Source organism: Engystomops pustulosus, chromosome 4, assembly GCF_040894005.1.
Source record: "Engystomops pustulosus chromosome 4, aEngPut4.maternal, whole genome shotgun sequence".
NCBI lineage: Eukaryota > Metazoa > Chordata > Amphibia > Anura > Leptodactylidae > Engystomops > Engystomops pustulosus.
The window spans coordinates 78,318,307-78,337,938 of NC_092414.1; the positions used below are offsets into that span (position 1 = coordinate 78,318,307).

At 44.1% G+C, this 19,632-nt stretch overlaps 1 protein-coding gene across 3 annotated transcripts in view; it reads left to right on the plus strand.

Moving 5' to 3' along the window:
* Nucleotides 1–16,463: 16,463 nt before the first annotated feature.
* The window catches only part of CFAP54 (cilia and flagella associated protein 54), a 218,521-nt gene continuing 215,352 nt past the window's right edge, over nucleotides 16,464–19,632 (plus strand). For all 3 annotated transcript variants that reach the window (XM_072146463.1, XM_072146461.1, XM_072146462.1), the window contains exon 1: nucleotides 16,464–16,698. In XM_072146463.1, the coding sequence (XP_072002564.1) occupies nucleotides 16,544–16,698 (155 nt within the window). In that variant the 5' untranslated portion in view covers nucleotides 16,464–16,543. The remainder of the gene's footprint in view (nucleotides 16,699–19,632) is intronic.

Below are 19,632 nucleotides of genomic sequence, written 5' to 3' on the forward strand. Positions count from 1 at the left end.
ATCACAGAGTGTGGGCTGCAAGTCAGTGCTTTGCGAGCCACATGCCATGGACAGGCCTCGAGTTGTAAACCCCTGCTGTAGAGGCTGTTACTATATACAGAAGGATAGTGAACGCAGATATTATCTAGAGCAGTGATTTTCAACCTTTTTTGAGCCGAGGCACACTTTTTCTACTTAGAAAATCCTGGGGCACACAACCAACCAAAATAGCACAAAATGACACTAAACAGTCATATTATACATATAGTTAATAATATAGATTCTAAATTTATTTTACTTACTCAGTGTGAAACCTGGGCCTGTTTTGATGAACACAAAAGGGATATCCTCCCTTTACTAATAAAAAGCCCCTAGCGGCCTCCCTTTACTAATAAAATGCCCCTAGCGGCGTCCCTTTACTAATAAAAAGTCCCTAGCTGCCTCCCTTTACTAATAAAAAGCCCCTAGCAGCCTCCCTTTACTAATAAAATGCCCCTAGCGGCCTCCCTTTCCTGATAAAAAGCCCCTAGCTGCCTCCCTTTACTAATAAAAAGCCCCTAGCTGCCTCCCTTTACTAATAAAAAGCCCCTAGGGCCTCTCTTTACGAATAAAATGCCCTTAGGGCCTCTCTTTACGAATAAAATGCCCTTAGGGCCTCCCTTTTCTAATAAAAAGCCCCTAGTGGCCTCCCTTTCCTGATAAAAAGTCCCTAGCGGCCTCCCTTTCCTGATAAAAAGCCCCTAGCAGTCTTCCTTTCCTGATAAAAAGCCCCTAGCGGCCTCCCTTTACTAATAAAAAGCCCCTAGGGCCTATCTTTTCTGATAAAAAGCCCCTAGCGGCCTCCTTTTACTAATAAAAAACCTCTAGCGGCCTCCCTTTATGAATTAAGAGCCCCTAGCTGCCTCCCTTTACTAATTAAAAGCCCCTAGCGGCCTCCCTTTACTAATTAAAAGCCCCTAGCGGGGCTTGTAGGTAAGTATGGGGGACGAAACACTCGGGCGCGGCGGCACAGGCACCCAAGGCCGGCTCCAGGTTTCAGTGGGCCCTTGGGCGACAAAGCCTCAGTGGGCCCCTTTGCAGTAAACTGGCGTAGCGGCATGGATTCATTTTATACAGCCTCTTCACCCTCATAAATTAATTATATGCAGCCCCCCATGAATTAATTATATACAGCCCAGGCCCCTCTCACCACCCATAGTTTAATTATATGTAGCCCCACATGGATTATATGCATCCCCCTCATCTCCCATTATATGCAGCCCCCTCCTTTTCTCCCAAACATTACATGCAGCCCCCTGCATGCACCCCCCATTCATTATATACAGTCCTCTCTTCATCCCCCATTCATCATATACAGCCCCCTCCTCATGCCCCCCATTCATTATATACAGTCCCCTCCTCATAGCCCCCCCCCCATTCATTATATGTGGCTCGCTCCTCACGCCCCCCCCCAATCATTAATTATATGTGGCCACCTCCTCAAACACCTCCCCCTGTTCATTATATGTGGCCCCCTCCTCACGCCCCCCCATTCATTATATACAGCTCCTTCTCATCCCCATGGACTAGTAAATGTGACATTTAAAATAAAAGAATAGTACTCACCTCAGTCTTCTACTCAGATCCGGAGCTTCCAATTCGTCGTCTTTCTCCTCCTGCTGGCAGACGCACAATGCTTCACACGCAGCATCCTGCACATACCGCGCGCCACTTTACGGCGCTAGCACCCGGCACAGCCAGGCTGCTGGGGATGGGGGTTACACCACACGGCAGCGTCTTTCGGCAAGCGGAGCGCCGCTTCGCAGTGCCAGCACCCGGCACGGGCCGGCTGCAGGGGAATGAGATCTGGCCACGAGCACTTGCCCGGGTTTGCCGGGTGCTGGCGCCGGCCCTGGGGGCACCATAGTTCGGGGATCTTTCCCCGCGGCACACTCAACCCTAGTGTGCCGCGGCACACAGGTTGAAAATCACTGATCTAGAGGGTATTAATAACAACCAAAGACTGCTGTTGGTGACAAGATAACTACTCCAGTTTTCCTTGGTGACCTGGCTTTGCAGCTGCACTAAACTGGCGTTACACTTTGTCATGGATTTGGTGTTGACTATGCTAAAACTCACCATTCATTAGAGACCATTCAACAACACCAGACCAATCTAATAGAGAAGAGTAGCAGTCATTCCTTATTTTCTAATGCTAGACAATAACCTACATCTTCAGAGTTTGTACCTTTTCTTTTCTGACTTAAAGTTGTGTTCCCACAAAGACAAGTTTCTTAAATGTACTCAGGATGACAAAATAACACTTTTTCTAATTCTCAGTTATTATCAAAAATACAGAATTTAATAGATACAAGTCCTACCTGTCTCTATCAGTCCTGGTGTAAAATAATATATATAATTAGACATTTTCTTGAGAAGGCGTAGTAAATATAGGAATTCATTAACAGATTTACACAGGGAAAAAAAATTCATAATTTCCCGACATAGGTCACAACTTTGGTTCGTGGGAAAACCCCTTTAAACTCACTCATAGGCAATGGGCTCTAGATTGCTGAGAGTGTCACCTATTTAAGGGCCTATTCATATGGTAGTAATTGGACAAGGAAACATGAAAGTAGGCATGATAGGACAATATAGGACCCAAATTATCCACAGGTAGCAGAGGACCCAGGCAAGGATAACATTTTTTATAATTGCAGTTTTGATTAGTAGGTGATTTAGCAGCACAAAAACCTTTCAATTATAGAGTATCCTAAACGGTTGTCTGGTGGTGGGGACACCATGGGGCACATTTACTTAAAAAGTTGGAAAATGCACTAAAAGTGCTATTTCCATGTATAATGCTGCGTGCGGCAATTCACTAAGATTGTGCACCAGAAATCATAAAACTGTTGCTTCCCCTGCACTGGCCTGACAGAGTTCACCATCTTGTTTGTGGTGCACCTTTAACATAGGGCGTGCGCAGTGGCGTAACTAGGAGAAGCAGGGCCCCATAGCAGTTTTTTGCATTGGGCCCCCCTTAAAAATATTCCTACATACACACACGTTTATACAATCACTAACATTTACACACTTAAATACACAACATAACATTCTACACTCACTTTTATACACTCGTCCACACATACATATGTATACACTCATATGCACACATTTATATACTCATATATACATTTATACACTAATACATACAGTATATACAAACTCCCTGTACATACATACAGTATATATGCATCAAAGTTGCGTGCATACTGTTTATATACACACATACTGTGTATATATACAGTATATACACACACAAAATGCATACAGCATATAATCACACATTCAGTATATGCAGCATATACACACACAAACAACATATACACACACACACACCATATACACACGCACCCACCATATACACACGCACCCACCATATACACACGCACCCACCATATACACACGCACCCACCATATACACACGCACCCACCATATACACACGCACCCACCATATACACACGCACCCACCATATACATACGCACCCACCATATACACACGCACCCACCATATACACACGCACCCACACACCATATACACACGCACCCACCATATACACACGCACCCACACACCATATACACACACACACACACACCATATACACACACACGCACACACCATATACACACACACGCACCCACCATATACACACGCACCCACCATATACACACACACGCACCCACCATATACACACGCACCCACCATATACACACGCACCCACCATATACACACGCACCCACCATATACACACGCACCCACCATATACACACGCACCCACCATATACACACGCACCCACCATATACACACGCACCCACCATATACACACGCACCCACCATATACACACGCACCCACCATATACACACGCACCCACCATATACACACGCACCCACCATATACACACGCACCCACACACCATATACACACGCACCCACACACCATATACACACGCACCCACACACCATATACACACGCACACACACACCATATACACACGCACACACACACCATATACACACACACACACACCATATACACACACACACACACACCATATACACACACACACACACCATATACACACACACACACACCATATACACACACACACCATATACACACCATATACACACACACACCATATACACACACACACACACACACCATATACACACACACACCATATACACACACACACACACACCATATACACACACACACACACACCATATACACACACACACCATATACACACACACACACACACCATATACACACACACACCATATACACACACACACACACCATATACACACACACACGCACACCATATACACACACACACGCACACCATATACACACACACACGCACACCATATACACACACACACGCACACCATATACACACACACACGCACACCATATACACACACACACGCACACCATATACACACACACACGCACACCATATACACACACACACGCACACCATATACACACACACACGCACACCATATACACACACACACGCACACCATATACACACACACACGCATACCATATACACACGCACACCATATACACACACACACGCACACCATATACACACACACGCACACCATATACACACACACACGCACACCATATACACACACACACGCACACCATATACACACACACACGCACACCATATACACACACGCACACCATATACACACACGCACACCATATACACACACGCACACCATATACACACACGCACACCATATACACACACGCACACCATATACACACACGCACACCATATACACACACGCACAGCATACACGCACAGCATACACGCACAGCATACACGCACAGCATACACACACCATATACACACACACACCATATACACACACACACCGCATACACACACACACCGCATACACACACACACCGCATACACACACACAGCATACACACACACAGCATACACACAGCATACACACAGCATACACACAGCATACACACAGCATACACACAGCATACACACACACAGCATACACACAGCATACACACACACAGCATACACACACACAGCATATACACACACCATACACACACACAGCGTACACACACAGCATATACACACACCGTACACACACACAGCGTACACACACAGCGTACACACACAGCATATACACACACATACACATATATAGCATACAATCATTAACTATACACACATATTTAGGGACTTACATTTCCTGCAGACCGGCTGATGTGTAGTGGGGTGGGTCGGTTAGGCATCCTGCGAGCCTAGGAATTGTGCCGGCCGGGCAGCCACGGCAGCAACATGGCGGCCGAGGAAGCAGTGTGGAGGAAGGGCGGCCGCGGGACCAGGGTGCCGGATGGGCGGCCGCGGGAGCAGCATTGAGTGCTGGCGGACAGCTCTCGGACCAGTGTGCCGGCCGGACAGCCGTGAGAGTATCATGCCGGCCGGGCGGCCATGGGAGCAGGGGGTGTGGAGGGTGGGTGGCACACTGCAAGAGCAGTGTGCTGGCCTCGTGGCCTTAGGACCAGGCTACCGGCCGTGCGGCCGTGAGTACATTATGCAGGGCAGGCAGCCACAGGAGCAGTGTGGAGGGCGGATGGGCAGCTGCGGGAGCAGTGTGCCGGGCGCGGGACCAGGGTACCATTGTGGCGGGCAGGCAGCTGTGGAGCACCGGTGTGCTGCTCCCGGACCAGTGTACCGGCGGTGCGACAGTGGGACCGAGGTAACGGCCGGGCGGCCGCGGGAGCAGCATGCCTGCCGGGCACACGCGGTAACAGCATTGAGAACTTTCAGGCCGTACCGGCCGGGCAGCCGTGGGAGCAGCGTAGTGGGCGGCTGCAGGAGCAGCGGGGCGGGGCGGGACGGGTCAGAAACTCTGGGGAGGGCGGGATAAAGAGGGGGCGGGCCATGGGATTGATCTTTACCTTAATGCGCCGTATAGCAGGGCCCGGGCGGCGTTCAGACCGTGTACGGAAATGCAGCGCAGTCTGCAGACATTGTGATTGTGCCACTACCCGGGCCCCTGAAGCTCCCGGGCCCCGTAGCAACCGCTACGGCTGCTACGGTGGTAGTTACGCCACTGGGCGTGCGACACAATTTGCAAGTTAAATATGGCGCTCGGTCCGAATCAATCAGACCGACCGACTGCACACCCCCTGATTTTGGTTGCATGAAAACTAACGCAGCTACGTCACAAAAGTGTTGCGTGCAGTGCAATAGCAGCGCAGACACTTCTTAACTCCTTACCGACATGTGACATAGTATTACGTCACATGCCGGGTCCCGGTGGATGGAGAGGGCTCCATATTGCAGCAAAGGCTCACCGTTTTTTCCGGCTGATAGCCGCCGGCAAAGCTGCCGGAGGCTTCAAAAAGATGCCGGTGCATGGGCACTGCCATCTTTCCGAGGATTGACGCTCCCCATGACGTCATCGAGGAGCGGCGATCCGTCGCCATGGTAGTCTCGGGTCTCACAAAGACCCGAGGATACTTCGGGTTAACTCATACATTACAATGTGCTGATAGCACATTGTAATGCATGAAGTGTAATGCACTGTAGTATGACACTATATGAAAGGATCTTACAGACAACCTAGGGTTAATGTACCCTAGGGAGTCTGAAATATAGTAAAAATTAAAATTAAAAAAAAGTTAAAAAAAAAATAATAATACAAAAACCTAAAAACTCAAATCACCCCCCTTTCCCTAGAACTGATATAAATATAAATAAACAGTAAAAATCATAAACACATTAGGTATCGCTGTATCTGAAAATGCCCGATCTATCAAAATATGATTTTTCACTGAGTTTAACCCCGTTTTTTTGCCATTTAAAAAAAAATTAAAAATTCGATAAAAAGTGATCTAAAGGGCTCACAGTCCTAAAAATGATAACATTGTAAACGTCATCAAAATCCGCAAAAAACGAAACCACCCACAGCTCCATACACCAAAGTATAAAAAAGTTATTAGCGCCAGAAGATGGCAAAATCCCCCAAAAATTTTTGTACAGTTTCATAGTTTCATAGTTTATATGGTTGAAAAAAGACACTTGTCCATCAAGTTCAACCAAGGAAGGGCAGGGATTGGATGAGGAAGGGATTTACGGGAAACAATTCTATATAACATAACCATCAATGTTATTTAGGTTTAAAAAGGCATCTAGACCCTTCTTGAAGCTCTCTGCTGTCCCTGCTGTGACCAGCGCCTGAGGCAGGCTATTCCACAGATTGACCGTTCTCATAGTAAAAAAGCCCTGTCGCCTCCGGCGATTAAACCTTGATTTCTCTAAACGGAGGCAGTGCCCCCTCGTCTTTTGATTTGATTTAAACTGAAACAACTTACCACCATATTTTTTGTATGGACCATTCATATATTTATATAAATTAATCATGTCCCCTCGTAGTCGTCTCTTTTCCAGACTAAATAAATCTAGTTGTTTTAATCTTTCCTCATAACTAAGACCCTCCATACCCCTTATCATTTTTGTGGCTCTACGTTGAACCCTCTCCAGCTCCAGGGCATCCTTTTTATGGACCGGTGTCCAGAACTGGACAGCATATTCCAGGTGAGGCTGAACCAATGCCTTGTATAGTGGTAATATTACATCCCTATCACGAGAGTCCATACCACTTTTGATACATGACAAGATCCTACTAGCTTTAGAGGCAGCTGCTTGACATTGCATGCTGTTACTCAATTTATGATCTACTAGTACCCCCAGGTCCTTCTCAACAAGGGACTCTCCCAGATTTACTCCCCCAAGTACATATTTTGCCTTTGGATTATTGGCCCCCAGGTGCATAACCTTACATTTATCCACATTAAACCTCATTTGCCAAGTGGATGACCAAACATTCAGTTTGTCCAAGTCACCCTGCAGCCTGTGAACATCCTCCATAGACTGTATTACACTACACAGTTTGGTGTCATCTGCAAAAATAGACACAGTGCTATTAATTCCTACCTCTATATCATTAATAAATATATTAAATAGTAGTGGGCCAAGCACAGAACCCTGGGGTACACCACTCATAACTGGTGACTATTCCGAGTAGGAATCATTGACCACAACTCTCTGGATACGATCCTTTAGCCAGTTTGCAATCCAATTGCAAATGATTTCTGCCAAACCAATAGCCCTAATTTTACCCATCAGGCGTCTATGAGGGACAGTGTCAAATGCCTTTGCAAAGTCCAAGAACACAATATCCACAGCTGCTCCTCCATCCAGGCACCTGCTCACCTCTTCATAGAAGCAGATAAGGTTAGTTTGACAACTTCTATTCTTAGTAAACCCATGCTGACTGTCACTTATTATACTATTTGATGTCACATACTCCAGTATATAGTCTTTTACTAACCCTTCCAGTATTTTCCCCACAATGGAAGTTAAGCTTACAGGCCTGTAATTGCCTGGCGAAGTTCTAGAGCCCTTTTTATATATTGGCACCACATTTGCCTTGCGCCAGTCACTTGGCACCACACCAGACATTACGGAATCCCTGAAGATTTTAGACAGCGGTACAGCAATAACTGAACTGAGTTCTTTAAGAACTCTGGGGTGTAACCCATCTGGTCCAGGAGCTTTGTACACATTGATTTTATTGAGCTTAGATTGGATCATGTCTACATTCAGCCAGTCTACTATATTACAGGGTGCATGACCCGCACTGGCACCCCCCACGTCAGAAGTTCTTTCTTCTATCGTATAAACGGAGCTAAAAAACCTATTAAGTAACTCCGCATTCTCTTGGTCTCCAGTCACCGATGCCCCATTTTCAGAATAAAGGGGTCCAACCTGTTCTGACCCATTTTTTTTTGCGTTGATATACCTAAAAAATTTCTTGGGATTTGTTTTACTATCTTTAGCCACCTGTCTTTCATTTTGTATTTTGGCTGATTTGATTTCTTTTTTACAGATTTTGGTAAGTTTTTTGTAAGTATTGAAAGCCTCAGGTGACCCGTCAGATTTATATATTTTAAAGGCCCTCTTTTTCTCTTTAATTGCACTTTTAACTGTAGCTGTAAGCCACGCAGGGTGTAATCTAGCCCGTTTATACTTGTTACCTATTGGAATAAATTTAGAAGTATAAAAACCCAGGATAGATTTGAATTTCTCCCATTTAACATTTGTATCTTCATTTGACAGAATCTGATCCCAGTCTATATCCTGTATTGTAGCCCTGAATTTCTGGAAATTAGCCCGCTTAAAATTCAAAGTTTTTGATTTTCCCACCTGTTTCTGTTTTTTAAAGTTTAAGAGGAACATAATTATATTATGATCGCTGTTCCCAAGGGGTTCCCGGACACTGACATTTTGGATAATCTCCTCATTGTTAGAAATCACAAGGTCCAACAATGCGTCACCTCTTGTGGGATCTTCTACAAGCTGCAACATAAAATTATCCTGCAGAAAGTTGATAAAATGTCTCCCCTTCACAGATGAAGAAGAGCCCTGACCCCAGTGAATATTTGGAAAGTTAAAGTCTCCCATTATCACTACGGTCCCCTCCTGTGCAGCCCGCTCCATCTGTTTATATAGGTGACCCTCTATTTCCTCAGAGATGTTAGGGGGTCTATATATTACACCAAAAATAATTTTCTCAAAGCTCTCTTGGCTTTGAATTTCAACCCACAAAGTTTCAGCCTCCTCACACTCTTCTAAGACCACTGACTCATTCACAATCGCTTTTAAGTCTCTTCTGACATACAGACATACACCACCTCCCCTCCTATTTGCCCTGTCTTTCCGAAAGAGTGTAAAACCTTGAATATTAACACCCCAAGCATGCGATGCATCGAGCCATGTCTCTGCTACACCAACAACATCTAACTGTTCCTCTAATATCAGGACCTCAAGCTCGCCCATTTTGCCTGTGATACTTCTGGCATTTGTGAACATACAATTTAATTTTCCACAGTTATTTGTCTGATTTAAAGTGATTTTACTGGTACATATATCCTCACCACCGTTCTGTAACTTGTGGATCTCCTTATCCACTGCCTTGGTCCCACATACACCGCCCACCTCACCACCCACCAACATAACCTGCCCCCTCTCTGACCTGTCTACCCCTTCAGTGTCTTTCTTTTCCTCCTCCCCCGGTCCTAGTTTAAATACTCCGCCACCCCTGCTAGGATCTTCTCCCCCAGCACAGCAGCCCCCCCTTCCATTTAGGTGCAAGTTATCTGCGGAAAACAGCTTGTACCCCAATGAAAAGTCAGCCCAGTGCTCTAGGAACCCAAATCCCTCTGCTCTACACCAGGATCTGAGCCATGCATTTAACTCCCTGAGCTCCCGCTGTCTGCTCTGTGTAGCGCATGGCACAGGTAGAATTCCGGAGAATACTACCTTGGAGGTCCTTTCCTTAAGCTTTGAACCTAGTTCTTTAAAATTATTCTTCAGGCTCCTCCACCTACCATCTATTCTGTCATTGGTACCAACATGGACCACGACAGCTGGGTCATCCCCAGCCCCTCCCAGTAATTTATCCACCCTTTCCACCACATGCCGAACCCTGGCACCAGGGAGACAGCAAACCATTCGGTTGAGGCGGTCTTGGCGACAAATTATTCTATCTGTCTTCCTGATTATAGAGTCCCCTACAACCACTAGCTGCCTTGGCTTACCTGCACTCCCATCCACCCTACTACTAGCTGGTCTGCTCCCCCGGCTGTGAGGGAGAGCAGGATCCGCTAGGGCTGCCATTTCTGACACTGACGTCCTTACATCATTGCACAATTTTGCAATTTTGCTTGGATGTTCAGAGTCAGAGTTGGCCTTCCTTTTCTTTGACCCCTTCCAACCCCCCTATTTACAGTAACCCAGCTACCCACCTGGCCCTGCTGGCTTTCCTCTCCACCCTCCACTTCTACCCCGCTTATTGCTTGCTCAGTGAGCAGCATACTCCTCTCAAGATTGTCAATTGCTCGCAGCCGTGCAATATCTTCCTCCAGATCTCTAACACGAGCTTCCAGTAGAAAAATATGGGCACATCTGTCACAGCGGTATTCACCCTCGAACTCTTGCTCCAGCAGTGTATACATGCGACAGAGTGTGCACTGGAGCATACCACCAATCTTGCTAGCCATATCCTAGTAAAAAAACAGTGATAAGTATATAAATAAAGAGATATGTAGATTACTTACAGTTCTGTGGACTTCTCTTTTTCAAACTCCGCTTTTTTTCAACTCCACTTAAACTCACTAGCCACTTGAAATCACAAGCCAAAACTGAGCAAGCTTTTTAGTTTTTTTAAATGTATGAAAACATTATAAAACCTATATAAATTTGTTATATTGTTGTTTGTTAATTGTACCGACCCAAAGAATAAAGTAGACATGTCATTTGGGGCGTACAGTGAAATCCGTAAAATCCAAGCCCACAAGAATACGGCACAAAAGTGTTTTTTTTTACCAATTTCACTGCATTTGGAATTTTTTCCCGCTTCCCAGTACACGGCATGGAATATTAAATACGAACATTTTGAAGTGTAATTTGTTACGCAGAAAATAAGCCATCACACAGCTCTGTACATGGAAAAATAAAAAAGTTACAGATTTTTGAAGGTGGGGAGTTAAAAATTTAAATCGCAAAAACAAAAAAGGGCTACAGCATTAAGGGGTTAAAGGGCACCTACCACCACAAATCTACCTATAAAGGTAGATTGGGTGGTAGGTGGATCAATGGGACGTGAGGATAGCCCTTTTAAACGGAGACGGCATGCGCAGACGGCAGGATCGCCGGACGAGGGCGCGCAGCTACGTGGAGCTGCGCGCTGAAGATGGGTGAGTAGGAGGGGTAAGGTGGCTACCGGGGCGTGGAGTAGCCGCCTCGTGTAACCTCAGATGCAGCTACTCCACGCCCCAGTAGCCGCATAAGTAAATTTGAATATATGTGTAATAAAAGTTATCAAAAAAGTGTGGGGACGTGAGGATTAGCCCTTAAAAGGGCTATCCTCACGTCCCATTGATCCACCTACCACCCAATCTACCTTTATAGGTAGATTTGTGGTGGTAGGCTTCCTTTAAATACCTGCACAAGCTGTTTTAGGCTAGACGAACTCCCCCTCCCCCCCCCCCCCACACACACAGAGTCCTGTATCATTTTTTTTAACTTCCTCACATTCCCTTTAAGTTCAGACAGGCTGCTGTCAGCAAAATAAATGTGGTAGACAGCAGAAGTGCTGCAGATTACAGTACCTTTGTTGCCAATGAGATTACAAAAATACAGATCATATGGGGAGATAAAGTGAAACACTTTCAAAGAAGTGAAACAGATAATCAAAATATTTAGTGCTGGGTAAAATATGTCTAGTCTTATTCTGCACTTCCTATTAGTTTTGTATTATTTGGTAGAATTTTTGTCACATGGTACTTTATGTACTAGTAAATGCTTTAAAAACTAAAACGTGGTTCAATGTACATATGTTACACCCTTTTTTTGCTATATATCCAAGTGCAGTCAGTTTCTCACTGATCCATTGTTTTAGAAAATATATGCCACATTTACACAGTTTTTCTATTGACATGTGTAAAAAAACAGATGCCAGTCTGATGCTAAACGGGCACACTCCGAAACTAAAAAGAAATCTGATGAAAAAGGATATTCCCTTGACAAAGGACACGTTGTAACTTTTGTTTGAGGGCTTGTTTTTTGTGAAAAAAGTTGTGCTTTTGAATTGGTATCATTTCTAGGTACATGACAATTGTGACCTTTTATGAACAATTTCTGTACAAATATATCTAGTTTTCCTTATGTTTTACAACTTTTGAATAATTAAAAAAAAATGTTCAAAAATTTTTCTTTTGTTTCCAATGTTTAGTTTTGGTAGGACCATTTTTGTATTGGTTATCTATATTGATCATTTGTATTTAGGGTAGTTTAAATTAAGTCAAATTTATTTTATTTTTGTTTTTTTTTTACAGTAGGTTTAATTAACATTTTAATTTGTGTCGTGGCAATAACAAATAAATGTATTTTTTATTTTTTGTAAATGCTTTGGTTTAATTTTTTGTCAGTTTCATGTGTATATTTTTTAAAACTGTATTTGATTACAAATTTTTTTACTCTTTTGATCCTTATATACTGATGGATTGTAAATTGCCACGCCCAAATAGGCTTTCATTCATGGTGTCTCCAGAGACCTCTGCATGGCTCCTGGCTACATTGGCAATAAATAAACAACCGTTAATCTCAATGCAGGGTTACTATTCATGAAGGTGTTCCCTCATTCTAACTATGTCTAAGAGGTCACTCCTGCAGTCATCATGCTGGGTACAAGGTCTATAACTGTACTCCCAGGTGCAGAAAATGTCATCCAAGCATTACAATATGCAGAAAGGGTTTTTTTAATAGGACACGGCCAAAAAATTAATATAAACGTTTTCAGCTGGCATAGCAGCCTTTATCAAACACATAGGCCAACAGGAATGACCCCAAATTCATAAGCACCCTCCCATTTTATTTATCTGATGTGCATTAATAGCTATTCAAAAGTGTACTCCCAGTAACTGCTCATCTGGATGTACGTTTACGTCATGGTGCAGAGTGTTAGGGGTCCAACATGGATAATTATGTCTTGCCTCTATCTGTTCTTGTTCCTACAGTTAATGATAATTTGCTATGTCTTATGTTGCTGACCTAGATTTCCCTGTGATGAAAATCATGGAATCACCACGCTTAGAAGATATTCACTAAGCAATTACATAAATCGTTATGACACAAAACAATGCTTGTTTAATAACTGGACATTCTGGCTTCATGAAAAATATCTCAAATGAATAAAAGTCAGCCATTTTAATTAATATACTGTTCTAGATCAAGTCAAAGAAAAAAAATAATGAAATCAATCAAAGTGAACGAAAAAACCTGTTAAATCACTTGATTGGCCGGCTGTTTGTGGCATAATGCTTAGCACCACTTCCGCACCATCGGTCAGTGATGTCACGAACAGTGATCCGGTTGATACCAAGTACAAATACATACTTGAATTGTGAAGAGACTGTAGTGCTTGCAGCATTTAAGTGAGAGCTGTGGTCTCTTCACAATTCAGATACCAGACAATCCCTTTAAGCCAAGGTCACATAAAGGGGCCAATGGTCACATAATTTGGCAATTCAAACTAAGGCCGCTTGTTGGTCAAAATTGGAGGCTATAGGGGAGATTCATTATGCCTTCTCAGCCAATTTTCTGGCAGTGAATCTCCCTGTCTCTGCCAGCTTTCTGTCTTATCTGACCCGCATGCCACTTTGGACATGTTTGGTCAGAGAGTGGATGAGAAGACTATAGGCTCCTTTGGAAAACCAGTGGAGACTATAGCAAAAACGCTATCAGTTCAGACATGGTCTATTGGTTTGAATTGACAGTGTTTGCGCCTGTATCCATTAATTGTTCTGCAATTAAAAGAGAGTGCTTAAAAACAAGACTAGACCAGTCTACTGTTGCACCAGATTGATAAAGTATCCGGCACTGAATGATAAATTTGGTGTGGTGTAAGAATATCTAGGCTAATCGTCTACTCCTTTTAGGACCTCATTCATACAGAGATGGGCTTTGCTGCATATTGCAGCAAAGACCCATCGCTATCACTTGCAGTCGGTGCTTGCACCGATCGCGGGTGTTAACCTTTTCTCTGCCGTCGGCAAAGTCGCCGCCAGCCACATGGGCGCCGCCATGTTTCTTCCAATCGTCGCTCTCCCGAATATCATCGGGGGGCCCCGATCAGTTGCCATGAAAGCCTCGGGTCTTCTTCAGACCCGAGGCTGCATGGTTTCTGCAGATTTGTTACAATGAGCCAGTGGTGTCCTTAAAGATGTCCTGTCACCCCCGAAAAATACTCGCACCAAATATGTTCCCCCTAATCCTGTCCCCAGCCCCTTTATATTTATTTAATTTTTATTAAAATTTGTGTGTGCAAACTTAGTTTTAATCGATCCGACCTCTTACCAAATAAGAGGTCGGATCGTCGTATAGGTCCCCTAGCAGTCGGCCGTATTCATGAGGGGGCCGGCCGACACACCCCCTTCACGCCCTGTCAGTCAGGGACCTGTAAGAATCGCCGGCAGCAGCGCATGTGTTGCGCAACCGCTGCCGGCTCTATGCGATCTGGCGCCCTGACAGCGGCTGCAGAGGGGCTTATTCACAGCGCTAAGGGTCTGGGAACAGGATTATGGGGGGACATATTTGGTGGGGGTATTTTTCAGGGGTGACAGGTCCTCTTTAAGAGGTTAATATCGTATATCATGAGTGAAGATAATAGAATAGATTTAGCAGATCCAGGGTCAGCATCTGCAAAGAGTTTGTATGCTCTCTCCATGTCTTCGTGTGTTTCCTATGTGTCCTCTGGTTTCCTCTCACACTCCAAAACATACTGGTAAGTTAATTAGATTGTGAGCCCCATGGGGACAGGGACCGATTTGGAAAGCTCTGTGTAGCACTGCGTAATCTATGTGTGCTATATAAATAAAGGAATTATTGTTATTATTAATTATGCTCCATGAGGTGGTGTATGATGAAACCCCGCCCCCTTTTGGTGAAAACACATATTCTTCTATAGGATGTTTTTTCTTTGCTGTGTTTCAAATGAATTTTAAAACACACCACATTCTCAGTGTAAGGCTGGTGACACATGACTGCGCATGGTACTCATTTTATACTATTAGGCCCCAAACTGCAGCAGGATCTTGGGCATGCCTACTGAAAAAATTAGGGATAATTTTAATCTCCCAAAATGGAGATATACTTGAGAGGCAGATTCTCTAGAGGTTTTAAAATAAATCTACCATCAGCCTCAAGCATGATAAACCAGGGACAATTACTCATAGATCTGGGCACCATGACTGTGGTAATCTTATATTTGTTATCCATGGTCTCCTTCCTTCTAAAATCAAAATTATGCTAATGAGACAGAAGGGTCCTGGGGAGCGTTACCAGAGCACCTCCATGCTGCAGCTTCATAGGCTGTTACACTGTGCAGAAGCACTTTCCCCCCTCTGTGTGATATTACAGCAGGCAGAGTGAGGGTACAAGTGCCTGGGGAGGGATTTTCAAACTGTTCTAGTTGCTCATTGCAGCTAATTAGAGCTCAGCTTTCATTTTCCTACAGCAGGTTATAAAATCAGAGCTCTGCGCAACTAAAACAGTTTTGCTCTAAAACTTGTAAAACTTGTATTCTGTCAGGTTTGGTTTTGGTGCTGTTCTACAGAGTAAAGTGTCAGAACTGGTTATGGAATCCCAGAGTGCTGATTTGTAAGCAAATGATTCCACAGATCACAACAAGCAGCTAATAGCTGATAGCAGAGGACAATAGCTGGAACAAACACCCGCCCCCGGCTGACGTCTCTGTACAGTCAGTCCCCAGCACTCAGGGACATGTGATGTCTAGGGCAGGGGGCGGGGACACGCAGGCATCGTTGCTGGGGAGACGGTTTCCACAGCAGAAGCTCGTGGTGTCTCCTCGTGTAGGTGCTGATACACACACAGCATGGAGCCGCTGCCGGCCGCCTTCTACGGGGACATAGACAGCAGGAACCCGGTTCTAGTCTCCTTCCAGAATGAGATCAAGGAGTTTCTTGGCTTCATGAGAAAAGTGCAGCGAGCTCCCCGCGGGGAAGCCCAGGAGCAGGACCACAGGAGGGGGTAACATCTGTGACCCTGCCTATATTTATATGTGTATAGGAACAGCCCCACAGGAGGGGGTAACATCTGAGGGCATAAAGCTGGGACCCTACCTATATATATGTGTATAGGAGCAGGACCACAGGAGGAGGGGGTAACATCTGGGGGGAATAAAGCTGTGAACCTGCCTATATATATATGTGTGTGTATAGGAGCATCCCCGAAGAAGGGGGTAACATCTGTGACCATGCCTATATATTTGTGTATGGGAGCAGGACCACAGGAGGGGGTAACATCTGGGGGGAATAAAGCTGTGACCCTGCATATATATATGTGTGTATAGGAGCAGTCACCATCAGGGCCCCATTACTTTCTATTGGCTTATGCCCACTGCTGGTCCTTGCACCGCCCTGCGGGCGAGCCTACTGCCCATGCCACTAGTTATGGAGCAGGTCCTCCTCCTGCACATCTTTGAGCCCCGGGCAGCTAAATTCTATTGACATTGATGATGTGAGCAGTACTTACCCACTGATGTCAAATGGGCCACAAAGAAACTAAAGGCACCATACACACAAATGTATGCTTCGCCTGGGCCAGTGTAGCCTACGGGTGGCTGGAGAAGGGAAGGGGTGACGGCTCCTCATTCCTACCCTCTACATAGGAGCCGCCGCAGGGCCATATGTATGGTTAAAGATAGAGCATCCGCTATCTTTTTTCCAGCAATAACAGGTTACATGTGGGTGCAGAACGTACAGTGCCGTGCTCAATGCACTTCTATGGCGGCTGTGTGCTATCTGCCATTTGTGCAGCTATCTTACAGCTGCCGTATAGATGGTCTTTAGTGAATTTGCAACTTATTAAAACAAACGTCGCAATCAGTTCAAAGCTAAGATTTGCGCTGCAGTGTGCGACTTTTTAAAAAAGTCAAAACTTTCACATCTGGATTCAGGTGATAACTCAGGGAACACTGCAGGAAACAAGACATTGGCAAACTTTAAAGGGAGACAGTTTTAGACGGAAAAAAAGTTACAAATGAGCACAACCACCATGAAAAGTTTTATAGACTCATCTGTATTTTTTATAAATTTTTTATAAAGCTTTTGGCTTACTTGATTCATGTAGGACAAATGTTTACATGACCCCTTCTAAACTATTGCCTACACCTGCACTGGGCTGAAGTTTATATGCACTAAAAATTGAGACTTTTTACCAAAATTTTGCCACAATCTTCAATTTTTTGAGAAATCCACATTTTGATTTTTAAGATGATTCAGGCGCAATGGTGTAAAAACCTGTCACTAAACTTTGCAGAACAAATGTAAAAGTTTCAAATTTGAACGCAAATGCGCAAAAAAGTGGCAAATAAGAAACAAAAAGAACTAAAAAGTTTGATAAATGGCCCCACTGTGTTTAATTTGTATTTTTCACTGCCGCTTAGGCCCCTTCCACACTTGCGTTGCAGATCGTGTCAGAGTTTGATCAGGGTGCGATCAGAGTTTGGTCAGTGAAAAACGCACATTTTGCATCAGAGTGCAATCAGTTTTCAGTCAGAGTTTGTTCAGTGTCTCAGTTTTTCACGCGTGTTTTTGATGCAATTTCAATCCGTTTTTGACGCGCAGAAAATGTGCATGGAATGGACTCAGGACTGAGCTCTATCTTTTCTATGGCAATTGATGCGTGAAAAACGCATTGCACTCTGAGACACTTGCAAGTGCACTGCAAGTGCAATGCGTTTTTGATGCGTCTCCATAGACTTGTATGGTGCGTTTTTCACGCGCGTGACTTGCAAAAGTAGAGCATGTCGAGATTTAAACGTGTGTGCGTGAAAAAAAATGCAAGTCTGAAAAGGCCCATTGGTTACAATGGGTCAGAGTGCAATGCAAGTTCTGCACGTCAAAAGCATGCGCAGAAAACGCGCGTGAAAACGCGCAAAAACGCAAGTGTGGAAGGGGCCTTAAACTTCTGTGGGAGAGCAAAATCGCAAAAATGGGCAAGAATAGAGTCTGACCTGACCCCAAAGAAATCCAGGAGCCGTAAAACAGTCACAAAAACCACGGCCATATCACCTGAGTGTGTGTCCACACCTTCTGTTTTTTAGATGCAGTTTTTGATGGACTGAAAATAAAGGAGGAGCAACACCTTTTAATTATATGTTCTCACCCATTATAATACACACCTTGTTGGGCTTCGAATAATAATAATAATCTTTATTTATATAGCGCCATCAAATTCCGTACAGCTTTACAGATTCCGGGAAACATATACAAATAAAAAAGACATTACAGTGTAACAACAGTCGTATGAAACAATAGGACTGAGAGCCCTGCTCACAAGAGCTTACAGTCTATTCAGTAAAAACTGCTTGTGAAACACTGAACATGTGGACACCCTAAGTAAACAACGTTCATGTGCATAAGGGGTGTGTTCCATCATTTAGACGGCTCATTATTTTAGCAGGCTCATTATATTTTTTCTATACCTAACAAAAACTACCTTACTGTACATAATACTGTATATTGTTTGCATAATAAAAATTATACAATTTCCTGTATATATTATATATCAACTCCTCAGTTTTCTAGATTTTTCTAGCTGTCACTTAACAGGAAGCGTTAGAGTACGTTCTTACCTGGCATTTACATTGTGTTTTGAATGCAATGCTAGGGCAGTTTTGAAGAGAGTTGTCTAATTGCATTGCATTAGCTTAGCATTTACATAAACACAATGTAAACATGTTAAATTAGCATTGCGTTAACATCGCATTTATGTAATTGCAAAGCTAACATAATGCAATTAGGCAAATCTCCTCAAAACTGCCTTTGCTTTTTGTGGGAATGCACTGGCATTGTTTAATTCCCATATTTTGTCACAGAACTCAAATTAAAAGGGGTTGTCTACTTTCAACTTCCAAGTAATTGATTTTGTTTGTGTAATGAAAAGTTATACTATTTTCCA